Here is a 27470-nt window from a genome sequence, read left to right as displayed (position 1 = left end):
AAAGATGGAAACGAGGCCGCGCTCTGCGAGTCTTTGGAAAGCCATAAATAAGCACAGGGAGGGGACCTGGAAGACGAGCGACATGGAAAAGACATACACAACGAAATGAGTGCATTTAAGGAAGGAGCCCAACCAGCTGCCACACACATCGAACTGACCACAAGCAATGGAAAAGAGAAGCTGAGCGGGGGACTGTCAGCGACACACTAGGCAGGTGCCCTCTATTAAATGTGCTTTCCTTTGCCCCTTCACCCACTCACTCACACACTCACTTGTGACCTCGGGGGTCGCTTAAATGGAGCCAGGGCTCCATTCACGGGTTAAAGGGATTATAAAGCCGTAAAAAGGAGGCTGACCTCATCCGACCCGGGACGAGTGTGTGGTTTGCAGGGGTGGAGTTTAGTTCGTAACCTAGTGACCGATCTATCAATACGCGGGCGGGCTATAGGTACCTGTGGCGCACATGCGCATTCCACTTGCGGAAGGCTGTAGCCCGGTAGTGCCGCACATGCGTGATTTAATCCGGACGGCTGCGCAAGAATCAAAATCCCTAGCTCAGAACTCCCCCACGTTGCGTAGCAACATAAAGACTTTCAAGGAGATCGTAACGCCGGGAAAGCTCGGCTATCTGCTGCAAAGGGCGCTTTGCGTGTGTTTTGGGGGGAAGGGGGCAAACACCATTGCGTAACAATTCGCTCGCGCCTCCCGTGCACTGACTGCATTCGCTCACGCAGGTGGGGGAAACAAAAAGCAAATTGCACGGCGCCCTGGAGCCCAGAAAACGAATAAACGGCACCGGCTGCACTCACCTGTGTTTTTTGACATGGTCGACCCCAACAGCTTTAGCGAGACCTCCTGCAGCAGGTCGGTGCGCACGGAGCGTGGCGCCGGGAATCGAGGACTGGCTGGCCGTCGGCTTCTTCTCAGATCCGAATGGGCAGCTCTTCGCTTTCCGACACCATAAAACAGAGGTTGGGTCGCAGTGGAGAATGAACGGCCGTCTTTCCTAAGACGCTCCTGATCTTGCAGCTCGGTTGTTTCTCCGCCTGTTACGCTTTCCTTCTTCCTTTTTTTACAAGGGGGTGGCCGACGAGCCCTTAGCTGTGCAGCCACGCGAAAGTGCAACGCGATCCCGCACAGGCGTGCAGCAGTGTTCGCGTAGCGGCCTCCTGCATGTGATCCTTCGTGTCAGCTGATCTCCAAATAGCCGAAGACTGAGAAAGAAAAAAAAATAAAAGGCCGGTAGCCAACCAACAGACTGAAAGAAATTCAAAAATGAAAACTTAAATAAGAGGCGACCCCCCTCCCCCCCAGCAGTGAAGGTGCAGGACTTTGTTCGCGCACTCCAGTGAGCCGAAGCTTAAGTCGATGACATCACTCCTCGGCGCCTCTGCCTGCCCGCCAATGAGCGGCCGCCTGAGCGAGAGGGCGGGCTACGCCACGGGACTGAGCCAATCGAAGCAGAGAGGAGATGGCCCTCCGACTAGCACCGTGTAGCGCCATCCAGCAGGAGGCGGGGCTTGTCGCCGCTTACTGCCTTTTTCCGCTCTTTGCAAAACGGGAAGCCGCACATTCCCGTTTACGTAGAGCCCACTTGACGGGGTTCTGCTTGCACCTTCATTACTTTGTTGTCGGTAATTTCTGTCGCCCTGGCCCTGCTCTTCGCTGCTTTGAAATAATACACCAAATAACTGTAGCGCTCTGTCATTCGCAGGAGAAATTTCAAACAGTCAACAAGGTTGGCGTGAGAATTACATGAAAAGTGACACAATTAAACATCGCGTTTTGAAAAGTGGCAACGTTCTCCATTGCGTTTGTGATTATTATATATAAAAAAAGAAAGTTTTGGCCCAGGCTAAGCGGATTGCTGGTTTTCATACTGTAATCATTTTTAAAGCCATTGTAATCAGGATTGAAATAATTAAAATTCTCTTGTTAATCCAATACATTTTACATTTTTAATTTCACGCTCATTAAGTTAATGTATGTGAATTTTACAAATTAAGGCTGCCCAGAGCTGCAGTGGTAGCATGGCTATCTCGCAGTTAGGAGACCAGGATTTGCTCCTGGATTCTCCCTGCGCTGAGTTTGCTTGTTCTCCCCGTGTCTGTGTGGGTTTAGGTTTTCTCCACCTGTCCAAAGACATGCAGGTTAGGTGAAGTAGCAATGACGCTAAATTGGCCCCCGTGAGTAAGTGAGTGTGTGTGTGCGCCCTGCGCTGGACTGGCACCCTGTCCATGGTTTGTTCCTGCCTTGTGCAATGATGGAGTGCAGTCTGCTAGAGTCTGCTCTGGCCTTTCTTCTGTAGTGTTTCTGTGTTATAAGACCAGACATTGCTGTGGACCCCCCATGAGTACTTGTAGGAGTGGACCACTGTGACCGGACGCAGAGGCTCCCTGGAGTGGTAAAGGTCCAAGTGTCTGTGGTTCTCTGTGTGAAGTAAGAAAAAATTCCCAATGTTTGTGTGAAAGTTCAATTTTGCACAATGGAATAAGGGGCCAAGTAGTGTGGCGGACAGTAGGACTTTAGGGGCCTTCAAAAACTCGACCTGATGTTGTTTTAGAAGAGTCAAGTAGATTGGACCGGCGAGCGTTGTTGGGCTGAATGGCCTGTTCTCGTCCAGACTGTTGTAATCTACTTAAATGCCAGAAGAGACAAGTGTGTGTGTGCGAGTGTGAGCGAGACCTTCACTGTGCTGCCCACCTTGCTGAAACAGTGGTCTGTGAATGTGACCTGGACTGGCACCAAAGAAAGGGCAAAGGGGTGGGTACCTAAAAAGGGGCCTGCCTGCTGGCGTTCAGAGCCAACTCAGTCCAGTCAAAGTCTCGACTAGGTGACAGAATGCCAGGACACACGCAGCAGTGCAGCCATTTTTTCCACCTTTGAATGACTTTTTCTGATCGTCATCTATGGCAGATTGTTGGCATTGAACCCTCTGGGATGTCCTTGCCTTTACAATGCTGTTGTAGCCAGCAGCCACAGCTCCTGCATGTCAGAGCCCGAGTCAAAGCCTGTTTCGGGACCACCAGCACCCACCATCTAGGACAGGGGTGGGCAATGTCGGTCGTGGCTGCAGGTTTTCATCCCAAACCAATTACTTAATTAGAAAGCAATCCTTACCAGTCTCAGACGTTATTTAAATTGATGGCTGGCTGCTCGGCAATGCAAGGTCTTCTGTCGTAGGATCTCATCCAAATGATCTGAAGCCTAAGAAGGATCATCGTCAGTCTGTCACATTTTCTATTAAGTGTTTTATTAAATTAAGCAGTTCACGATGAACACACACAGATATAAATGGAAACAAGTTAGATGGAGAGCTATTGGCTACTTTGCCATTTACAGCTTATTGTTAAAACAGAGAATGCGGCATTTAAGATTGAAATATGCAGTCGAAGGTGGGGAACCTTAACAAGCAAGACCACTAAAATGAAGCATCAAAATGTCACTTGAGCAATAAGTGCGTCATCAGCAATAACGGACTTCTCATTAAGAAGGTGGGTTGGAACAAAAACCTGCAGCCACCGCGGCCCTCCAGGACCAACATTGCCCACCCCCGATCCAGGAGAAGCTTGGGCGGCTTCTGAAAGGGGTGTGTTGGTGATGCCAGCAGGGGGCGCTCACCTTGTGGTCTGTGTGTGCATTCCAGTGCAGCGATGGGGACACCACGTTGTAGAAATGGTGACATAAATCAGAGGTGTGCTCATAAAAGATCCCTGGACATCCTTCAGAAAGAGCAGGGTGCACCCGACCCGACGTCCTGGCTAACTCGTCCACCATAGCCTGGCCATTCTGGGCCCCAATCACTCCCTGTCCCTAATAAGCCCTTCACCACTTAATAGAGAATGACCACCTGGACTTATGGGAGACCCTCTGGATTGGCAGGTGGGGGACCACCCACAGAACACATGGGACATGACCAAGGCGTACTACACAAAGCACACAATACATGAAAGTAACCTGAACGTAAAACAATGACCCAAAAGTGAAGAGGAAACAAGACTATGGAGCGCAAAGTAAGAAGGCTTAGGAGAAGGTGACAAGTTTGTGCTTTTCCTAATTTCTATGCGCTTTGTGATTTTCGTTTTTTGACCTCACGATTCTTGGCACTTGTTTGCTTTGGATTGCCTTCACGTTACAGCCGATTCTGTTGTGTCTTTGTGCTCCACTGCAGAGCTTCTTCTTTTTTGTGAAGAATCGACCTTTCATTAAATAAAGAATCCATAGAGAGCGCGCCGGTCGGGGATTGTGACGGGACGTCCCCCTCTAGTGGGCATTCTGGGAAGTGCGTCTGGGACTTCCGCTTCACGACTGGCGGTTTCTCGAAGTTTTGTAATTGAGTTTATTGCTTCAGCGAACTCAATGGCCACATGTAATAAGGTTGGCGAAAAGAAAAAATCAAAGAGGAATCAAAATCTAAAAGGAAATCAGCCCAATGGGGGCCCACACGGTCTTTAGTGGTTCAAGAAATCAAAGATTTGTGGGCAGGATGGCCTACTATCAGATTTATTGGTACTTACTGTCAGGTGTACAGAGTATCACGATATGCTTATCATCAAAGTCAATATCGAGTCAGTAAACCCTACAAATCTGATGATGCCATAGGGGTGCAGTGCTTCGGGCCACCAACACTCACTGGACTGCTTAGAGACTTCGACAGCAGCTTAGAGGTGTGCGACGCCAGAAAGAGGAGGCCTTTCATTTATACAAGGATCACCGTTAGATGTGCACAAAGTCAGTGGTGGAGACTTGGCATTTCTGGAAAAGGAAAATCATCCTAAATCACCTTCCAGCTTGGTTCCCCGGAGTGCCCTTTAAATTCCGGATTTTAAGAGGGCAGGGCACCACCAGTTTGGTACTTTCGCTGCTGGAGGCGAACCCCATCTTTTAAAGACACTGTACTGTACTCAACACTTTATTCTTCTACTCTTCGACGCACTGGAGAGCCCTTTCCCCACCCCAGCCCTTCAACAGACTGGAGACCCCAAAAGGACCCCTCCCACACTCTTCAACACACTCAGGTCAGGTCAGGTTGGGGAGCAGGCACTGGTACGGCACGTTGCCACACCCACCACATGACGAACCAGCTCAGGATACTGGTTTGCAAACCCCCATCCAGTCCCACCCTCTGATACGTGGGCATCCCCTTGGCCTGGTCCAGCCACTCCGGTCCTCAATAATGAGGGTCCTGTGAGTCGGATCACCCTCGGGTAATCGTGCCACATGGCCATAGTGCCATAACTGACGCTCCCTCACAATGCAGATCATGTGCCTCATTCGAGACTCCGTGAGCAACACAAAGTCACACCAGTGGTGACCGCCTATGCCACCTCGTGAATTGAGCGGCTCAGCCGGGAGGCAGTGATCCTCATGGCAAGTGACCCTAACAATTTACACAAAATTATATCATCAAAGCATGTGTATAGCTGAATTCTGGAGGGAGGGTAGGTAACAAATAATCGTGACAAAAGGACATTGAGGGACAGGCTGCAAGCTATCGACATTGGAGCAATGTGCCATTTCTGAGGCATACAGGATCCTTATTGTCCCATACAGGGAGTGCAGTAAAATCAGCACATGTGACACGTCTCCAGTCTCGAGTATGAAGGACAATGCCAGGCCACACACAGCATGTGGACATGTCACAATTTGTGTTATACATTTTTTACAGCCTTTGATATGTTTTATTTTTTCCCCGATCTTCATTTATGGCTCATTGAAGGCTTTGAATGTCAAGATTCCTTGGAGATGATTACTTCCTTTACATGTCTGCTCTAGAAAAATGACATTTTATTTTGTGTTTACTGTGTCACCCTAAATCACCACACAGGTAGGACATTAAATAGCCGTTTCCCTATTTCTAGAATGCGGGCAACATGTCACAGTCACACAGTTTAGTTACAGGCAGCCACCAAATATGCTGGCTTAGAGGCCTTTCAGCAGTGAAGCCCATCACAAGGCACTTGGCAGCCATTGCACATTTCCACCTACATGTCAAAAGTTCACACTGGCCTCGGGTCACACAGGTGACTTGTCCTAACCACTAAACTTATAATCGGGCAGTTTACAGACCCCAAACGTCTTCAAGACTAGAATGTATCATACAACTGGCACCGGTCTATCACAAGATACGCACATTCACACCGGGCTACTTTGGAGTCGCCCTCCCTTGTTTGCAATTCTCCTCAGGGTTCCCTGGTACCTTAACAATGAAGACGCCTCGGTGGTCCAAGACAAGGCGTCTCCCCTTTACCAGTCCTTGCAGGCCCAACTCCAATACACGCGAAAGACTTCGGGCGTTTGATTGCTGTCCGCTCGTTGGGTTCTCCTCCAGTCCACCGTTTCACTGTAGGCGCCCACCGCTGAGCATGCGCAATGCGCCTTTAAAGGAACGAACGCGCCGAATGAAAACACATGGCCGAAGTGGGGATTGGTCGCTCGCCACCACGTGACGCTACAGCTGATTTCCTCGGCTTTCTCCGTGTGTGTGTTTGTTGTGCCCGTCTTGCTCGTCGTTGAGACACCATGGATCACAGCGGCTTCGCTTCGTTGTCGTTTTCGGCCTTTTGACACGAAGCCACTTTGTTTTCGTCTTCCTTTTTCGTGTAAAAACTGACTGCGGTATGGCACAGGCGGCCCACATTAACCTGCTGGAGCTCAGCTGCCCCGTGAAGGTGGAGCACGACAGGAAGAGAAGGCAGTTTACTGTCAGGCTGAACGGTAACGTACTGGGAGGAGGAGGAGGAGGAAGAAGAAGACGAAGAAGAAGGGGGGCGGGGGAGGAGGAAGAAGAATTTTAAAAATGGGGATGGGTGGTCGTGTACTCTGCAGTTAAAAGGGTGACCCCGCAACCACTTTGTCCTGGAGATGTGTTGTGTTGCCCCGCGTCCCACCTCGTCACTTACCGACGAAGTGATTCGGTCTGCTCATCCGTACCCCGGGTCTCCGGCGCCCTCCACTTCGTTAGTCGCGGACAAAAGACGCGATGGCAGTGACAGCCAGAAACGCACGACGAGGCGTTCGGGTTTGCCGTTAGCTACGAAACTTCACTCTCGCAGCGTGTTGTTCGAGTTCGGGAGCCGCTAGAGCATGCTGGGAAGGAGCGCGGGGCTTGGCGACACTCGCGGCGAAACTCTCCACTGGAGAAGCTGGCCTGCCAAAGTGGCACGCTGGGGCCGATTTACTCTTGAGCGCCTACTGACCCTCGAATTGAAATGTGATTTGATCGCACCGACTCAATGGCGGTTTCGCTGGAATTTGGGAAAAAAAATAATCGGCAGCCACCAACGAGTAGGCTGAACAAACGGCTCACATCGCGAGAGCGTGCGTTTGGCGCAGTGGGCAATGCGCGTTCACACTTTTCTCCCCCGGGGGCTTCAGTTTAAACAACTTCATTCTTGATATGGCTGGTGCCTAATGATAGGTTGGCACCCCTTAAAAGGTTGGTTTCTACCAAGCATTTGATTCTTCGCGGATTGTTTCTGACCTGCTGAGTGACTTTGTAACTGAAAAACATTTTCAGTTAATGACAGATTAAGGCTTAAAACACAGGCAGACACACACATTGGCATGGTGTTTAATAACTACTGCCTTGGAGTTTTAGGGTCTCGGGTTCAGTTCAAACACTGGCCACTTTGTGGGGTTTGTACAGCTCTCAAGCTCACAGACTTTTTTCCCTTCGCACACTCCGTTTCTTTCCAAATCCCAGCAATGCGCTTTTTAGGTTATGCGAGATCTAAATATCACTGGGTGGGGGTCAGTTGAAGAAATGGACGTGACCTCCTGAAAATATTGGGCAAAGTGTTAATGGGCCTTTGAGGATGGGTGTAGTGGTTGGGTGAGTTACACAGAGCAGGGCAGAGATTACTTGTCATTGCCAGTACTGCATGTGCTGGGCTGAAGAGGCTGAACTGGCCACCTTGATGAAGGGACAAATCCCAATGGGATGGTCCGTATAGCAGTAAGGTGTGTAGCTGCTGGTAGGTAAGGCAGGATCATGCAGGAGTCAAACACGTACCAAAAGAAATCTCTCGGTCCGAAAAAATTTGTTTTAAAAAGGTTTAGTGAAAATTCAAGATGAGCAAACAAATCCGCACAAGAATTGAGAAAAGTTGTTACACCCGAAGAGTAAAAGGCAAAAAAGGAAAACCGTATTTATTCTTTAAACTTAACGTTTTCTTGTTAAGCTTCAGTCATGAGTTCTTTTTCTATGCTTCGCCTTCAGTACGTTCTCAGCGTATGGCACTGCATGTTCAACTGAGCACATTAAGGTGCGATTTGAAAGTGTGTGCCCTCCATGCCTTCCGTACGCCAAGACGGGTCACAAACTGAGACTAATCCGTAGTCTGAGGGACAGCTAGAATATACCAATTCAATCCAGCGTGTGGGCGTTAGAAGAACTTCCTATATATGAAGTGCTAATTTATAGGCAAATATTTAATATAACTAAGAAAATACTTCTATCAACAACCTAAAGAACTAGCAAACAGTTAAGTGTCACTTAGCCGGAAATCACTTGGTTTTATGGTACGACTGATTGTACTGTACAATGATGGAAAATCAAGTACATTAACCTATGGAATATTTAATCTCCCTCTATTACATAAAAAAAAAAAATGCTGGGACAAGATGAGACATTTTCAGAGAGAGAGATATACTTTCACGCCCCGCGAGACGAGACTTTGTGCCAAGAGATTTAGCCAGGCCCGGGGCCGGAAATAAAAGACAAAGAGTAGAAGACAAAGTAGAACATCGTAAAGAATTCAGAAATGTTGGCGTGCTAAACACGTGCAGAGCAGGTTAGAGTTAATTAAGGTACGAAAATTGGAAAGTCTCAAAAAACTGCTAGTAAAGATCGCATTAGAGCTAACAAACTGAAATTATTACTCGATGAAATAACAGAACAGCGAAAAAGAGATTGAATATATTGTTCGGCTTTAAACTTTAAGTCAGAGACTTGTAGATCATCTAATTTGTGTTGCCATCAGGGACAAGTCGTGTTTTTTCCCCAATGAAGAGGCATATCAGCGAGAATTCAAAGATTTGTTATTTGGTGAAAGTGAAACCCACACACACGCGATAGTGCAGGCTGGGGGGTTGGCGAGCAGAGCAAGCGGGGGGCAAAGCCCCCTAGTGTACACAAATAAATGTATGAATACAATGAGCAGGACTGCAGTGGGCTGGCGCCCTGCCCGGGGTTTGTTTCCTGCCTTGCGTCCTGTGTTGGGTGGGATTGGCTCCAGCAGACCCCCGTGACCCTGTAGTTAGGATGTAGCGGGTTGGATAATGGATGGATGGACGGAGTGAAGTGAAGAACTCCTATACTGCTTCACTTGAAATTAAAGTTAAAAAACAAACCACCTGCCCAGATAGACCCACTGGACTGGGGTGGCATGATCTACGGGGGGGTGTGTGTGTGTGTGTGTGTTCATTCCTCTTCATCATCCAGCAAACAAGCCGTCAGCAGTCTTCACTTTGAAATTTCTTTACATGTCTGAGTGTGTCTTTACTCGTGTGCGCCTCCGCTTGGGCATAGACATGTATTTAAATAAATGATGCGTCTCAAAAACTACTGGTGCCAATAGTCGGCAGCTGTGACTAAATGGAGCGGACTGGTAAAATCCCAGTTACTCTTAACTATTTCTACAGCGGTTATCACTGGGCATACCACTTTTCAAGGATATAGAAATGAGTGCCGCTACGTTTCTTTATAAAAAAGCACATTTCAGATGACCTACGTTGGCCAAAGTGCTGCGCGTTAACATCAGTAAAGGTGGAGAGAACTGCATTCTAAGACGAGGTAAAGTGGAACCAAAGACCTCAAACAATTCCAATGAAATAATAATAATAATTCTTTGCATTTCTGTAGCGCGCTTCTCACTACTCACTCAAAGCGCTCAGCAATTGCAGGTTAAAGGCCTAACAGAGCGGAGTCCCTTTTGGCATTTATGGGATTCGAACCGACAACCTTCCAATTACCAGTGCAGATCCCCAGCCTCAGAGCCACCACTCCGCCTAAAAGGCCAAGGATTAAAGATGCATTTCCAGCTTGGATTTAAAAATGGCCGCAGTTGTTGCAGACTTGACGTGAGCAGAGTGATTGTTTCAGAGCCCGGGGTGGCTGTTGCAAACGCTCGCTCCCCTTTAAGTTTTAGTCGAGCCCTCCATGCAGCTGAAGCCACTGTCACGTTAGACGACATTTCCAGCGATTGTCAGTCTTGACCTTCTTTTACATGATCTTAGTCAGTCGGTGACATCGTCTAATGTGACATACCAGACAGCCGAGACCAACTAGGATAGACTCACACGAGTGATTTGCTCCTCAGTCGGAGGGCAGAGAAGCAGAGAACATTCAGCTCGTCTGTTTAATGTCTCCTCTTGTCATCATAAGTGGTGGTCCTCCCAGGCAAACGCTGCTGTAGGGGCATCGGCTACACGGAAGTGTTAAGCACCACGATCAGCTGGGGACCAATCAGATGATGCTGGTACCTCACTTTTGTTTTTGATCTCCAGATCACTTGCATCACATTCAGAGTCCGACAAGTCCGAGTCCTGCTCAACGTAATTATGTAAAATGTCCATGGAGTATTTTGTTTTGGCCTCTCGCCAGTTTTCGGTACCATTTTAGAGGATGTTTGCTCTTCGCTGCTCGTGCATGCGTAGGGAATCGAGGTTGAATCAGTAAAGCTATGCAACTGTCCTTCTAGCAAAGAGGGTCGAACTAAAACGGAAGGGCGAGTTTTGTTGCAGTTTACAGCTGATTACCGTCCTCTACTCCTGAATTCTGACTAAAGTCGACATCAGCCCTGAAAGAGCGAAACAGAATGGAAATAAGAAAAGACGATCAGGAGTGGTCCCCCCTCGACTTGCTCGTATACTCGGATGTGGGGCTGGATATTTGAGGAATAAAACGCAAGACAAGGATTCATTTGTTATATGATGTTCATTAAAGAACCAGCGACAACAAATCAAATGAATAATACATTGAACAATTCTTATAAAAGTACAGTGGAATAAACTGGACCAGTAAAAGATAAAGGGCCACTTCTGGTTAACAGAAATGGCCGAAAAGTTGGTAGAGATTGACGTGTTGTACTTATTAGTAATACGCTTTATTTCTGTAGCGCCTTTCATACACTCAAGGACACTTTAGAGTTCAATAAACACATTAACAAGACCGTAGAAATGGCAAGGAAACGGAAAAGACGGATTGAGGAGACGTGTGTTTAAACAGGAGTTTGAAACGAATAATCGATTTTTCCCCGCGAAGGCTGAGAGGAGGCGCTTTCTAAATTTTAGGGGCCATCACACCTGTAGTTACTAACCTGTGTTCAGGTACTCGTGTACTACGACTGCAGGTGCCGTTTACTTGTATGTAAAATGTGGTTGGCCGACGTGAAGGCCTCCTCAAGCTATCGTGATTATTAAAGTGGGTTGTTCAGACTCGCTGTAAAACGTTGGGATTCACCAAAATCTCAATCCCATTTTTGGACGATTCCAAGACTCTTCCTATACTCTGTGTATTTTGGGACCCGGGGAGGACTAAAACGTCGAGATTAATGAAGATCTCGAAATGGAATTTTTGGACGATTCCAACGCTTTTGTATACGAGACAGTCAGGGAGGTCTGAAACCTTGAGATTCATCCAAATCTCGACATTGAATCATTGGGCGATTCCAATACTTTCCCTGTATTTCGTATACGAGAAAGTGAAGAGGGGGGCTGAGACTGTGGATGAAGGCACCACGACTGTTAACCCTTTGTACGGCACTGGGGGTCTGCTGGAGGTACTGTGGTTCTCACAAATAGAAGAGAAGCTCGACTCCCTGGTGTCTCATGTTTTACACACCATAACATCCATCCATCCATCCTTCCAACCCGCTGTATCCTAACTACAGGGTCATGGGGGTCTGCTGGAGACAAACCCAGCCAACACAGGGCACAAGGCAGGGAACAAACCCTGGGCCGGGCGAACCCAGGTCTCCTTACTGCGAGGCAGCAGTGCTACCACTGTGCCACCGTGCTGCCCACACACCATAACAGAATGAAAAAAAAATTAATATAAGGGCAGAGCTTGGCGCTGAACCTGCGGCAGCTGTTAACCCTTCGTACAGCACCTGATGTGTCGGGCCAAGGAGCAGAGCACAACTGTACTAGTAAAGGTGACACGGGCCGTCATTTGGCAGGGTGCAGCGGTGACGTCGGCAAATCTGATGTACCCTACGACAAAAAGTGGAATGGAAAGTTTTAAAATGTTGGAGAGCCAGAAGGCGCTAATCCATTTAGACCCCTGTCATGGACTGGAAGCCAACGGAGGGAGAACTGTGGTCAGCTAACTGGAACGAAACAAACGCGAGGCGAGCGCTCCATCGTTGTGCGTGGGTTTCCACAGACCCCATTGTAAAAATGGGCTTTTCTCGATGTTTTGAGTATCGGAGAATCAGAAATGTGTCTGCCTGGGTGGTTGCCAGCTGGGATCCCGAGTTGGTTCGTCATGTAGCGGGCGCAGCAGCGCACTGTAATAGTGCAGGCTCCCCGACTTGACTCGACTCGAATCAGAAATCTGAACTTCTCCTGAATGTGAATTCTTGAAGCCATTGCCAGGCTTTGATTTAAAGACCTGAGGAATCCTGGCCTTTTGTGTGAAGGAAGGAGGGACGTTGGAAGCCATTATGTGCCTCCCCTTTGAGTCTGTGACAACGAACTCCTTGGTGCGCTGGCCTCTCCATTTATTTATTTTATTATGTGATTTACTTTTCACAAATCTGTTTCCAAAAATCCTCTGCCCTTGAATTAGTGAATCGAGAGTCCGTTGTCTGTGCGTTCCTGAGACGCGCTGCGGCTGAAGCATTTTGGAGGCGTCGCTGTCACCTGCTGCCACAAAAGCAAAGTGGCATCTGTAGAAACGAACCTTTACAGATTTCATATGAGGATGGCAGACTGATTGTTCACCTGGTACTCCCAACCCGATTGAACAAACTCGGAGTCTGTTATTGTGGGGCATCAGCATCCACGTCCAGTGACATTTTATCACATCGTGTCACTTCATTATGGTGACGTCGTGGCCACGGATGAGAACGCCCTCCTCTCTTACCTTCGTATTGTTAGTCAGTTTTTTCTTGTGCTGCTCCTCTCATCTCCACTAAAGGGTCTGGTTTTATTTCTGTGTCTCGTTTGCAGGCTCACATGACCACGCTGTCTTGCTGTATGAATACATTGGGAAAAAGATGGTTGATCTGCAGCACACCGAGGTGCCTGATGCCTACCGAGGAAGAGGGATTGCGAAGCACTTGGCAAAGGTAGGGTGGCCAAGACAGGCCTTTACTGTGGGCTTCTGCCAGGGGTCTTTATGAAACAACCAGCTGGCTCAGCTTTGCAACCTTTGAACTTTTTTTGTTTAGTGCACGGGTGTCAAACTCTGGTCCTGGTGGGCTGCAGTGGCTGCAGGTTCTCACTCTGACCATCTTCATTAGTGACCAGTGACTTCATTTTCATTGACTTGACTCAGACCCCTTAGTCGTCTCTTTTTCCTTAATTAGCAGCCAAACAATAAATGAGACACAAAACGAGCCGCCACGTGACCAGCTCACCTGAAGATAAAGAAAGGTGAGGGTCTCAGTAACGCTGATCTCTCAGGTCACCAAAACATTTTGACGATAAACTTGGAAATAAAAGGTAAAGGACCCCCTCTGGTTAGCAGAAATAACCCAAAAGCTGATAGAAATGTACGTTTTGTACCAAATACAGGTATGCAAAATGTGGTTGATCCGAGTGAAAGCGAACTCAAGCTATCGTGCTGACACACACACACACATACACAGAGCCGCACAGACAGACACACAGCCACAGACAGACAGACAGACACACAGCCAGTAAGACAGAGAGAGACAGACAGACAGACACAGAGAGACAGACAGACACACATACACAGACAGACAAACACACAGCCAGTAAGACACAGAGAGAGAGAGAGAGAGAGACAGACACAGAGAGAGAGAGAGAGAGAGACAGAGAGAGAGAGAGACAGACAGACACACAGACAGACACAGAGAGAGACAGGCAGAGAGACAAACACACAGCCAGTAAGACACAGAGAGAGAGAGAGAGAGACAGACACAGAGAGAGAGAGAGAGAGAGAGAGAGACAGACAGACACACAGCCAGACAGACACACATACACAGAGACAGACAGACACAGAGAGAAGAGAGAGACAGAGAGAGAGAAGCCAGACAGACACACAGCCAGACAGACACACATACACAGAGACAGACGGACACAGAGACAGACAGACACAGAGAGAGACAGACAGACAGACACAGAGAGAGAGAGAGAGAGACAGACAGAGAGAGACAGACAGACACACAGCCAGACAGACACTCATACACAGAGACAGACAGAGAGAGAGAGAGAGAGACGCACAGACAGACACAGAGACGCACAGACAGACACAGAGACAGACAGACAGACACAGAGAGAGAGAGAGAGACAGACAGACAGAGAGAGAGAGAGAGACAGACAGACAGACAGACGGACACACACAAACACAACTCCAAAAATGATTTTTTCAGACTCGGGGAGGTTGAAAACGTTGGGATTTCATTCAAATTTTGAGGTCATATTTTTGGACGACTACACTAATTTCCCTATGAGAAAGTAAATCGGACTCAGGGAGGTCTAAAATGTCGAGATTCATCAAAATGTTGAAATGGCATTTTTGGAGGATTCCAGCACTTTGTGTAAAGGAGAAAAGTAAAAACAGAAAAGGAACCGTTTTGGAAGCGTCTGCTGTGGCCGAACGAGAGGCCATGGAGTTAAATAACGGGCTTAATTAACAGCAGGACTCGGCTCCTCATGAAGAGCCTGGCTGGAGTTTGAAGCCCCAGTGTAGCCGCTCGTCTGTCGCCTCGTCTCACGTCTCGTTTCTGTTTGGCTGCCATTTAATGAAGAAAAGAATCAACTGAGAGGATTGACTCCTTGAAAACAGGGGGCTGTGAAAACGAAGGGAAAAGAAGTGAATTAGCAGGAAAAACAGATTAGGAAAACCTGCAGCCACTGTGGCCCCCCAGGCCAGGAGCTGGACCCCCTGCTTTAGTGCCTTGGCAGAGGGCTTTTGATGGAAATCACGCTGATGCCCCCTTGTGGCCAAGGTGTTGGGCTGTGAAGTGGCAGCAGCCTTTTGAAATCCATGAACTGCCTTACCAGGGTGGGCATGAGGTCCGAGGCGACTGTGTAGTTTTACAGGCTGGTGGTGTTCACAAACAATAAGAGGGTGACAAGCCTGTCAGGTGTCTCATCTTCGGTGACCCCATCTGCTGGGGTTGGGACCTTTCATCCCTGCATTCTGCTCTTACTGTTTTTCAGATTTTGTTTTTGGCTTTGTGACCCCCTAATCTTAAACTCTCGTCTATGGCGGAGGAGCAAAAGCTTTCGATTCATTGAAAATTTCGATCTCTGGTTTTCGACGGATCTCGATGTCTTGGTGTCCCCTGTTACTAAAAACATTGATATGTCGATGGCGGGTGTGCGTCTCTGTCAGTTTCTCGAGGACGGTCTCGAGCAGGGGTCTGCAGTCCCAGTCCTGGAGCCAATGGCTGCAGGTTTTTTGTTCCAACCCAGTTGCTTAATTAGAAAACCATCCTTGCCAACAATTTAATTTGATGGCTTGTTTGTGCTTTAAGTCCGCCATGTCAGCTCCTTCTCATATCCACGATCCTTTCTAAGAGGATATCATCCAAATGATTTGAAGTCTAAAACTGATGAGGCCTTCTCAGTCCTTCCCTTTTTTCTCTTCACTTTCCTTCCAAGTATTTCATTAAACCCAACAGTATCCATCCATTCCAACCTGCTGAATCCAAACACAGGGTCACGGGGGTCTGCTGGAGCCAATCCCAAGCCAACACCGGGCACAAGGCAGGAACCAATCGCGGGCAGGGTGCCAACCCACCACAGTAAACCCAACAGTATGTGATAAATACACTCGGGTGTAAATGGAAACAAAGTGCTGGTTTCTTTGGTCATTTTGGTGCTTACTGCTAACAAGGAGCCGTTAAAAGCCGAGAGTTCAGCTGTTTACGGCTAAAATAAGCAGTAAGGGTTCAAAATCTTAACGAGTGAGACCACTAAAGTGAAGCAGTAAGCAGTTGGGTGGGAACAAAAACCTGCGGCCCTCCAGGAGCGACTCTGCCCACCCCTTGGACTCTCGAGCTGAAACGGCTGGACAGAAAAACACCAAAGTGGGTGGGGCCTTAAGGCTGTTATGAGCTGACAGAGTGCTGATTGGTGGCTTTAGAGACGAATCGTGTGACAGGAGCCCTTGGACACCTGCAGTTAATGTTGACTTCTTCTACCGCAGTGACGTCACAAAGCTCAGCATCGGAGCGCTGAATGATCCCTGAGATGTTAGAGAGGAGTTTGCGTGGTCATTTGGTTCTGAGGCGAGGGTCTCGAGGTACACGACGAGCCACTTGCTCACTTCAGAGTGCTTTTGAGTTTCAAGTTCGGTTTTGGCAAAACAACCTCCTTGTGCGAACGGTAGACGTGTTCCTTTATATACTGTGCCTGGACTGGAGCAGTGGTGCCTGGGCATTTTATGGGCACCGTGACATTTTGCATGTTTACCCTGGCAGTTTCTCGGCTCTGCGCGTGCGTTAACAGACCCTCACAGACTGCGGTAGGTTCGTGTGCCAATTGCAATGCTGTTCACGGCGACCCCCTTCCACGTGTCGGCTGCCCAGTGGAGGAATTCGCCGATGGCTTTCTGAACTGACCTTGCAGAGCTGTGACCTCTCACTTCATGTCGTATCAATGAAGGTACAAGTTCAGCTCACCCAGAAGTGCCCTTTTGTGGCATTTCATTTGCTTTTTATCTCCACAGAAAAGGAGGCCATTTTTAACTAACACTGACTTCACTACCCCCTAAAGTGGAAAGGCGCTTGAACAGAATCAAGTGGGAGTGCGTGACCTCCCAAATGGTAACTCGGAAGACCCCCCCCCAGTAGCAGACAGGTGTCCCTTGGGCTCTTGACTCACACGTGACCACGAGCAGTCAGCCACCAGTCAGTCATTTTCAAACCGCTTAGCCCTGAACAGGGTCCTGGGGGTCTGCCGGAGCCAATCCCAGCTAGCATCGGGCACAAGTCCATCGTGGACAGGTTACAGCAAGTGCCCCCTGGTGAGAGTGAAAGGGACGTCCCGTCATGAAGACTTGAGGCTGCTGGCTGAGTACGTAGTGGCAAATGGCTGGGTAGTGCAGGTACTTTCTGCAGGGGAGTCGTCGTTATGAATGAAGTGTGCGCCAGTTAGCAGCTCGATGTCCCAAGGGTAAAAAACAAAAAAACTTAAGTGTCTGCTGATGTGGCACCGAGTGGTGCGGTGTGACGATACTCACAGAAAGGCCAAGCAGTGCGGTGTACGGAGTTTGAGGTGCCGTGGGGTGTGGGTGAGAGATGTTGGTGCCAAGCTGGGTCCTCTCCATTTCCCTCCCAATGGCTCTGTTGTTGCCTCTTGACCTTCACTTTGTATTTGTGCTAGCGGGGCTTGTGTGTCTGCACAGGATTGTGGGAGTTCCATGACTTCTTTAAGAATCTTCTCCAGCAATCGTTTGACTAAAAGTAAAGCCAGAAAAACTCTGCTGCTCTTTCATGACCCCAGCCCAAGTTTTCTTATTTCTGTTTTTGATGGCTAGAAGTAAAAACAGCATCGGGATTTTCGTGGTGAAAGCCCACCCACCACACACTGGAATGCAGGTACCACTTGAGGGTTATTCCGGCCGTGAAGTTGAGTCCCGCGGCCATAACAAACCTGTATGAGGAGGCACCTTGACAGAGCAGAGCACGCGGGTAGTGAGTGAGTGAGTGTGACTGCTCTGCAGATGGCAGCTTTGATGTCACAAAGGTAGTCCTAAAGGTGGGACAAATGTAGAAGTTAAAGCAGCTGGAGTTTGGGACAAATGCCATTTGGAGTCCGGGGACGAGCTCAGTTAGTATGGCACACTGGCTTTATCGGCTTGTACAGACAGTCGTATCGCTCCGGATGACCGCCATGCTGTAGGTGGAAGGCGTCCCCCTCGCCCAGCATTATAGGCCCCCCCGGGCAGAGCAGTGCACTGGCACCCCTACCTACACACTGGTAATATAGCGCCTTGATTGATTGACCCCTTCATCGCAGAGACATTTAAAATGTTACACAGCACACGCTGACCCGTAAAGTCAAGGCGGGTGGGACCCTCTCCACTGCAGCCCCTTTGAGGTCAGTAGTAGCGAGACCTCCGGCAGGTCAGTCGTAATGAAGACACGTTTTGAATTTTTTTTTTTTTTTTTGCATTTTATTGTGCCCTCTGCAGGCCGTGTCATGTCACCTGTGTGGGTGAAGAGTGTGACTATTTGTGTGTCACTGACGAGCCTGATGACAGGTCTGATGACGAGGAGTGAACAGAACAGTGGAGAGCTCTGGTGGTGTTGGCATGGCAGATGAAGAGTGTGACATTTTGTGACCAGCTTCAGGGTGTGTGTGTGTGTGTGTGTGTGCGAGGGTCTCAAGTCAGTGAGCAGCTTTGTCACATTACTGTTGGGTTTGTCCCTGTGAATTGGTGCCGTGCAGAAGGGTTAGGGCACACATCTGTACCCAGGTTAGTGCCGTCTGCCAAACACTCCGAGGGTTTCCATGATCCTGTAATCCGCTTTCATTGATATTCCATGGTGTCGCGCAGTTTACAAGCTGAATTGACAAGAAGATGCCCCCCAAATCCCACAGCTGACCCTGTCACCTCAGAGTTGTGTCTGTCTTCTATTTCTAGGCCCTTAGTTAAGACGACACAAAGTAAATCAGAACGGCGCAATAACGAGAAGAAACCCAAAGTGCTGGGGCACCGCAGTGACCTCCATGTGACTGGCAGTCACAAAATCAAAATGAGTATCGTCATTACGAAGAGTGACAATCCGCATGTGGCTCCAAGGTGGCAGCAGAGTCCACTTGGGAGGACAGGAAGAGGCGGGGTCAGCTGGCTGGGAGCGGAAGTGACATCATTAGGGATGCGACTGTCAATCACTGCTCCTGCAGAGGCAGGACCAAAAAAGGCCTTGGGCAACAGCGCCAGCCCCTGATTGGCAGTGTAACGTGCCAAGCGCACCTGTGTGACAACGGGAAGCTGTCGCTCCTTTGTGATTTGTACAGGGTGGGCCATGAAGATCTACCCCATTATGAAGGGGTATAAAAAATGAACAAAGCAACTTGTGTACATTTCTGACAGTTGTGTTTGAATGGGCGTTCAGACAAATGGCGCCCGTCGTTGGCAGTGCGTTGCTGAAGACGTTCCCAGAAGTTCTCCGTCGCTCGATGTCCTGTCCTGATCTCTCCCTTAATTCTTGAGCCAACATCCGTTTTAAATCGGCCTGCAGAATCCTCCTCAGACTCCCGTGCTGATGCTTACGAGCGGAACGCCTTAGCGGCGGTTGAATGGCGGCGCTCTGGTGTTTGTTCTAGCGGTCCTCGGTCTGCCAGGTGATTTTCTTCTCAGTGTGGACCCACTTTGCCGAAGGTCAGGAATCCACAGCCAGATCGTTTTCCGAGAGATGCCTTTTGACCGAATGCCACACACGTACAGAACGCTCTCGGCGTCGCTGTCACAGAGCGGTGCTTCTCATAATACACCTGAAGTGCTCCAAACGGCCGAGCCTGAGCCCACCTCTCGACCCCCACTACAGCCCTCGAAATCTTTACACCCCACCCGGTATAACAGGCCATCATCACAAGAGGGCAGTGGGCTTCTGGGATTTCTACAGAAAGGACTGACGAATGGCGAAGGCGTCAAACTCCTTTTGAATTGACTTTTGAAGTCGTTAGCTGTAGTGTATTATGGGCTGTTGGTACAACTCTGTGTGCGCGCTGAGACTCTTAACCAAAGCTTGGCGGTCAGGTGTTTCCAAACCGGCTTTGTCCTGCACAGGGGCGCGGAGAAGCTGCAGCCCATGCCAGCAAGCAGAGGGCAGAAAGACCCACTCAGGGCGGACACACACACTAGCGATTCAACGTGGCCAGTCCGCTCCTTGGGAATCCCCCCACATTCCTCACACTCCTCTGTCACTTGTGCCCCACTTTTTTCCTCCCACTAATCTGCTTGGACACCACACTTTGTGACGAACAGGTGACCTTCTGTGGCTGAGGGTCTCAATGACGGTCTTCTGGCTGACTTGACGATGATTGTGTGGCCCCCTGAGACCCCCATTTGAGGTGTTTGGCGTGTCATGCCACGAGTGTACGATCTTGAACTGCTTAACGAGATTCTAATTCACGGAGGGTTGGGTTTTCATTCCCTGTTGGCCACAATCAGCAAAATAAAAAGAAGTAAACGCCTGACTGTACCTCTAGGGGTCGCTAGCTCCCTCGTTGGAATGAGTTCTTTTGTAATTGTGGCGTTTTAAGTAACCAGAACCTACAGAGATCAGAAATCAAAAGGCGGTAAGACATCACATAAGAGAAAATAACTCGGCGCTCTTTACTGACGATTTACGCGCCATTACAGACGGAGGAAGCCATAGCAATACTTTTACCAAGGTGGGATCTCGATGTATACAGTCGGCCATTTTCTGTCGCTGCGCTGGAAGGGTTTTCAGGACGGATGAGGATGTCACCCATTTGTCCGTCCGTCCGTCCGTCTGCTTCGAGGTGTTTGGCTGCTGTCCAAGTCTTCCCTTACTTAGATTCCACTTCGTCTCTAACATACAGAAACAGTCCAGAGCCCAATGTCGTAGTTGTCCCCTTCTCTCTTCAAATGCTTGCCTAGCAGTTCTACGGTCCCTGGCACAAGTCCTGTCGCTTCTCTATTTTGTAGAAACTCCTGCTATTATATCAACCTGACTTTTAATTAATCGACTGGTGTTAGAAATAGCTCATGTGAAAAGCTAAAGCCCCCCAAATGATGTTTAATGCACTGAAACGAATGAGTTTCACTGAAAAAAGGTTTATCATTTAATCAAGACAGAAGGGGCAAATTTGGGCAAGACAAAAGTTTTGTCGCCCATACAGAAAATGAACAACTTTACTGCAAATCCAAAAATATGTCAGCAAATTAAGTGGTGGTGCTGTGTGAGATCCAAATTGAATATCTTGTAGGACTTCCGTGAGCTTGAAGGACAGCATCCATGCGGTTTGGCAAGGATTCATACAATTTATTGGTGAAGTCATCAGGAATAGCCAAGAAGACAGTCTTGCATGCCTCCCAGAGTTCATCAGTGTTCTTTGGTTTCGTCTTTCATCCTACCCCACATACGCTCAGTGATGTTCATGTCAGGTGACTGGGCTGGCCAATCCTGGAGCATCTTGATCTTCTTCGCTTTAAGGAACTTTGATGTGGAGATGGAAGTATGCGCTGGAGGACCATCCTGCTGCAGAATTTGGCCTTTTTTATGGTTGGCAATATAAGAGGTAGCTAAGATTTCTTGGTATCTTAGACTATTGATGTTGCCTTCCACCCTGCAGATCCCTCGCATACCCCATACTGGATGTAACCCCAGACCATGATTTTGCCTCCACCAAACTTCACTGTTTTCTGGGTAAATCTCGGCTCCATGCGGGTGCCAGTAGGTCTCCTGTAATATTTGAGGTGACTGAGGTGTAATTCAACAGAAGACCTTCTGCCACTTTTGCAGCGTCTATCCTTTTAGCAGGCTGTGGGCCTTGGCGAATGCCACACGGTTTTTCAATTGTCTTTTGTTTAGTGCTGGCTTATGGGCACTGATTCGACCATGGAGGCCATTTTGAGACAGAATCCGACAAACTGTTCTGGTTGACACAGGGACTTCAGGTGACCAGGTCTCGTGGAGCTCTGCTGGCCTTGGATTTTCAAACGGTCCTCTCGAGCAGTTGTCTTGCGGGGTGGTCTTCCTGACCTGGGCTTGTCAAAAACGTCTCCAGTCTCTTCAGATCTTTTTTTTTTAACCTCTGAACTTGACGCTGAGACACACTGAAGGTGTTTGCCACATCAGCCTCTTGATGATCAACACTTTAGTCTCCAGGTGAGTCTTAGGCCTGTTTGCAGAGCGCTAGCTGCAGTTGATGTGAAGGTCTAGTGTACCCTGAGACTTCAGTGATCCACTATTAGTCACAGGTGACGCTCATGTGACAAGGTGACGACACTTCTGTCTGGACTCGATGGGCTTTACCAAGCTGGGAATATTAGAATACTTTTTGTCAGTTTCGTTTTGCACTCAAACATTATTACAAAAGCTGATGGGATTGAAGTGACCCATTTGATTAGAAATGTATTTTAGCGGCACTTCAGGTCAATTTGTACACAAGCGACAAGACTTTTGTCAGGGACTGTAAATGCTGAGAGCCCCTGTGTGCTCACTTTGGCCTGGCCTGCACATGTGAGCGGATTTATAAAATAAGCAGCAGGAGTACCCGGCGCGGCCCGGGAACGTATAACCGAACGTGAATTTCTCAAATGAAAGAAACAGAACATAGAAATCGAAATGTTTGTTTGTGATTGACATTTTATTGTAAGTTCCTCCACTCTGGATTCTGTCGTTTCAGACGCCCTTAAAATTGACTTTCTTCTGGCATCCGAAGTGGACCTTCCAATTGGACGTCTTTTTTTTCGGTGTAACGGGTATATTAGTGAAAAGCAGGACGACCATGATGTGTGACATGGTATTACGTACGGAATAAGCACCACAGTGAGATGAATGTCCCTTATTTACAATACGTCGGAAAGCAAACAAACAGCACCACAAATACGGAGAGCCAGGCCCGCGCACTGGTCCTTCACGTTTTACATCCGTACGGCAGCTCCCCTTCACCCGATGAACGCAGTCGGCCTTCTCATACTTGGACACTAACGCCGTCTCTTGGCAATTTAAAGAAACACGGGTAAGGAGCGACGCACAGGGACCAAATGTGAACCGTGAACGGCTGTTGCAACCCGCGGCCATCTTGTCGACAATGAGTACGGGGACGTGTGCCGAACGTTGTGTCGGTGAAAAGGTGCCCAGCGCTTCACCACGCACATTTTTCCCAACCAAACACACCCCATGACCACCTCTTGGTCACAAAGGAGCCCCCTGCCCAGTCTGGTGCAGATTTGTATAGCGGACACACACACACACACACACACACACGCGCGTACATACGTCGACTGTGCTTTATATATTAGATTAGTGCACAGTGACAAATTGGACTGGACTGCCAATACTGATGCTCTATGTAAGAAAGCTCAGAGCTGACTTTACTTTCTGAGAAGGTTGGCATCCTTCAACATCTGCAGTAAGATGCTGCAGATGTTCTACCAGACGGTTGTGGCGAGTGCCCTCTTCTACGCGGTGGTGTGCTGGGGTGGCAGCATAAGGATGAAAGACGCCTGACGCCTGGACAAACTTGTTAAGAAGGCAGGCTCTATTGTAGGATTAAAGTTGGACAGTTTAACATCTGTGGCAGAGCGACGGGCATTAAGCAAACTCCTGTCAATCATGAAGAACCCACTGCATCCACTGAACAGGATCATCACCAGATAGAGGAGCAGCTTCAGTGACAGACTTTTGTCACCGTCCTGCTCCACTGACAGACTGAGGAGACCCCACACTATGCGACTCTTCAATTCCACCCGGGGGAGTAAATGCGAACATTAATTTTATTTTAATTCTTTTCATTTTTATTACTCTTTAATTTAATATTGTTTCTTTGTATCAGTATACTGCTGCTGGATTATGTGAATTTCCCCTTGGGATTAATAAAGTTTCTATCTGTCTATCTATTCTTATTACGCTGACGCACGACGTCACTGCGTGTCACGAATCGCTAGGACCGACTGTAGGAGTTTCGCTTTGTGAGTCGAGTTACTGAAGTGAATTCACTTTGACGATCTTGTGATTCGAGATGCAGACCTCCAAGTAGAGAGTTTCTCTAGCGCTTTGAAGTTGGGGGGCTCTGCCCCTCCCCTCACTAAAGACCCATTTCTTTCTGTTGTTGCAGGCGGCCATGGACTTTGTCGTCGAAGAAGATCTGAAAGCCCACCTGACCTGCTGGTACATTCAAAAGTTTGTTAAGGAGAACCCGCAGCCTCAGTACTTGGAGCGCATCCTGCACTGACGTCCCCACGGACCAGACAGGCTGCACTGGGACCACTAAGCCCCCTTCGGGATGAATGCGGCTCGCTGGTCGGCACTCTAGACGCTCAGACTTTTCTCCTTGGAGCTCACTGCCGGTTCAGGCTCTTGGCACGAGAAGAGGCGCCAGCCACGTACCACCCGGCCAACCGCTGCCTCACTTGAAGGGCTAAGGCTCCCCGGTGATCTTTTGTACAATTGTAGCCGAAAAAAAACTGAAAAGTAGCAGCGTAGCTTGTGTTGTTTGGATCAAAGGAGCGTGTGCCATGGGCTTCATACCAGCGCAGCGAGAAGGCGGCTCAGACGCCAAGGCCTCTCTCTGCCCAAGTGGACCTTCACGGACCATCGAAGGAACAGCTCAGTGGTACAAACACACGGCGAGGAAAAGGAAACTGCCGGCTACCGTGGGCATCTAGCAAACGGCCTGGTGGTCTCACGGCACTGCCGTTAACTCTCAGGAGGTCTCTCACCCAGCCTCGTTCAGCTGGCACTCCTTGCATCCATCGGGCACCGACTCGTGTGTGAACTGCTAGTACTAACCGATAACCCGCTGGTGTGAGTGACGGGCGGGCGCTGCTGGAGTGGTGACGTCAAGTCGCAGGTCAGCTCTCAACATGGATTCTGCTGTTCCTCCGCGGCGGTTGGCAAGAGAGTGCCACCCCGCTAGTTTGTCTCTTTTCCTATTCCTGTCTCAAGCAGCTCCTCAGCGTCCTTTGGTCGCAGAGCCCACACTTGTAAAGTTGGCTCACATTGGACCCTCTGCTTTACCCCCAAGTTCACAGCACAGCTTTGACTTGCATGAAACCGGATGTGACGTCCGAGCAGCAACTTGCCAGCCGACCCACAGACTGATGGCTGCGCCTGCCCCTTGAAGGAGAGGTGCTTGGTGTTTATGTGCCCGCTCAGGTCGAGGGGGGGCACAGTGGGTGGCAGGGAGCAGCTTTCTCCACATCACTAGCCTTGCTCATTGTGCTCCTGCTGATGAAGAGGAGTCGAGTCGAGCAGATGCAACGCCTTATCACCTTGTTTGACTCTTTGATTCACCAAACAAAGTACTGGCGATGGCAACAAAATGGGGCAAGAGTGGCACAGCAGGCCCTCGACCACCCAAACCTGCTAACCCTTCTCCTTTTTAAAAATGGGGGGACAAAGAGTCAGGTGGTCTGTCATCCGAATGTGCCAGTTGGGCCTCTCATAAGTGCCATCTTTGCCCCCTGCGAAGGGCCTGTCTGAATGGCATTGCCAGGGGGGTCAGAACACTCTGCTGTCTTCCACACTTGGGACTTGCTGCTTTGAGTTGAAGTGTGTGTGTGTGTGTGTGTTTTACTTGATTACGACACTTCAGGTGCTCACGTGGAGAGATGTGCCACACCTGTGTGTGTGTTATGCACTTCAGAGGGCACATCCAGTGTCAGGAGGGTCACGATGGCAGTCCTCCAATCACCCTGCAGCCGGTGGTCCGACACTTGATGTGAAAAAGGGCTGCGCTGACTGTCGGCACCTCACTCACCCTGCGTCCTCGTCACTTGCCCGCTGGCCCCTTGGCACTTGAGCACGTGTGTCCCTTCAGGATGTCGTGGCTGGCGAAGCAAAGCCAAGGTGTCAGCCACCCTTGCAGTCGGTTGTCCCTCCCTTCACCCCCACATCCTCTGTGTTTTCCCTCAAGTGCTATTTGACTGTTACTTACGGGCAGTGGAGGGTCCACGGTTACCTGTTCACCAAAGTGTCAGGGGGTGGCAGCGTCCCCCAAGAGGTGTCCTGTTGTAGCACTCGCCTTTAGCTGGCTTACCTGTAAAGGAAGCTCTGTGTGTGTGTGTGTGTGTTTGCTGCACAAGTCTCACTTTGGTGATGTTAATGGCTGTGTGCCCGCCAGCACGTGTGCCACTAGGACAGGCTTGTAGCCTTCCAGTGATCAAACGAGTTCCACAAAATGGACGGACAGAATGTTAATGTTCAGGTAACCCCCCCCCAGAATGAGCACACTACTGGTCTGGCCTGCTGTCCAGTGACCCTCGCACATTGTGAAGGTGCCAGGCTAGCGCTTACCCAGAACGTGCCCAGTGAAGGCTGTGATGTGCAGGAGATGGTGAGGCGCTTTCTGTCTCTCTGACTGACTGATGCGGAGTCTTTTGTGAAGCTCAGCCTTTGTGGCACCAAATGTAAAGCGACGGACCACCTTGAAGGGGGCGGGGGGGCCGTATGGATCAGGTCTTCTCGGACCATCTGCCCCACCCTGGGTGGCCCTGCAGGACTTTGCCCCGTGTGATGCCTCGCCCGCTGATTCTCCACTCTGCGTGAGTTTTGGAGGTCGCCAGCTTTCCAAGAACTTTCCTGCGGATTTGTAATACTTTGTGTCTTTCCTTTCCTTTCCTTTTCTTTTTAATTGTGTAACTTTGATGGTATTTTTACTCCTAGCTGGTTTTTTAAGCCGCCTGTTTTTCACATTTCTAATAAATCTTTCTCTTGACTCTTCTGTTTGTGCAGGGATTGTGTTTTGTGGAGTCCTCCTAAGTTGGACTGCAGATGGACGTTAGCCCACCTTGGTTTGGATTAGGCAGGTTCAGAGGCTGCGGCCCCCTTACGGTCCCGGCCAGAAGCTCTTGTCTGTGTTTGGGGGTCCCGCTTTGTTATTTATGTTTTTCTTGAGCTTCTATGAAATTTTCAATTCCCCCTTGGGGTCCAGTCAGGTGTCATCTACCTCTTACAGTGTGTAGTGCCTCTAACATCGGTATCTTTTCACATCCATCCTTCCATTATATAGCGCCTTTTATAGCTGTTAGCCGGACGAAGTTAACGGAGCAAACTACAAAGCAAAGAAGGCCGTCGAGCGTTTAAATCGGCAGCAACTGTCAGATTTGTTGAAACTGAACACAAACATCAGAGTGCTCCGCCTAATTGAATCAAGCACGGCAGGGTGGCCCACCACCATTATAAAGAGCAGCAAGTCACCACCCAAAAGTGGCCCGAGACCCAGTTATTGAGATCCCCTGCTCTAAATAACCAGCATGTTAAATAAACCAAAAAAGATTTAAAAGGAAAAAGAATTAACTTCTTTCTTCATCTAAAATAAATACATTTCTGCTCCATTCAGTACAAACAGCATAACCAGTTTGTAATTTCAGGATGGATGCAAAACCATAAAACTCGGAAATGATGGTTTCATTGATTGATTAAGAGAAGAAACCAAAAGCTGCAGTGACAGGGGGCCCCCAGGCCTGAACTTGAGGACCACCGCCTTAGACCACTAGTCGATTTAGACTGTCAGTCACTGCCGAGACGACAATAACAGCAAACATCCCATAATCCGAGTCTTTTAACATTTCAGCAGGCTCGGTATTCAATACAGAAGTATGAAAATAAAGAGCTTCGCTTTCC

General features: G+C 48.9%; 2 protein-coding genes across 2 annotated transcripts in view; one reads left to right on the top strand and one right to left on the bottom strand.

Annotated features, from left to right (window-relative positions):
* Positions 1-6328, bottom strand: part of map2k6 (mitogen-activated protein kinase kinase 6) — a 45346-nt gene extending 39018 nt beyond the window's left edge. The window contains exons 1-2 of the mRNA XM_039776287.1: positions 6200-6328; positions 810-1214 (exon numbers count right to left, since the gene is read on the bottom strand). Coding sequence (XP_039632221.1) covers positions 810-825 — 16 coding nt within the window. The 5' untranslated portion in view covers positions 826-1214; positions 6200-6328. The remainder of the gene's footprint in view (positions 1-809; positions 1215-6199) is intronic.
* Positions 6329-6444: 116 nt separating this feature from the next.
* Positions 6445-26568, top strand: natd1. The gene is made up of 3 exons (XM_039776292.1): positions 6445-6717; positions 13177-13295; positions 23962-26568. The coding sequence occupies exons 1-3, from the start codon at positions 6621-6623 to the stop codon at positions 24076-24078; spliced, it is 333 nt and encodes a 110-aa protein (XP_039632226.1). The 5' UTR covers positions 6445-6620; the 3' UTR covers positions 24079-26568.
* The last annotated feature ends 902 nt before the right edge of the window (positions 26569-27470 follow it).

Source organism: Polypterus senegalus, chromosome 13, assembly GCF_016835505.1.
Source record: "Polypterus senegalus isolate Bchr_013 chromosome 13, ASM1683550v1, whole genome shotgun sequence".
NCBI lineage: Eukaryota > Metazoa > Chordata > Cladistia > Polypteriformes > Polypteridae > Polypterus > Polypterus senegalus.
The sequence above is the reverse complement of the archived record's forward strand: the minus strand, read 5'-3'. Positions and strand labels throughout refer to the sequence as shown.

Excerpts from the sequence above, each read along its gene's own strand:
- natd1 (XM_039776292.1), top strand. The coding sequence starts at position 6,621 with ATGGCACAGGCGGCCCACATTAACCTGCTGGAGCTCAGCTGCCCCGTG. Across the intron at positions 6,718-13,176 it reads GTTTACTGTCAGGCTGAACG|GCTCACATGACCACGCTGTC; the intron begins GTAACGTACTGG and ends TCTCGTTTGCAG. Across the intron at positions 13,296-23,961 it reads TTGCGAAGCACTTGGCAAAG|GCGGCCATGGACTTTGTCGT; the intron begins GTAGGGTGGCCA and ends CTGTTGTTGCAG.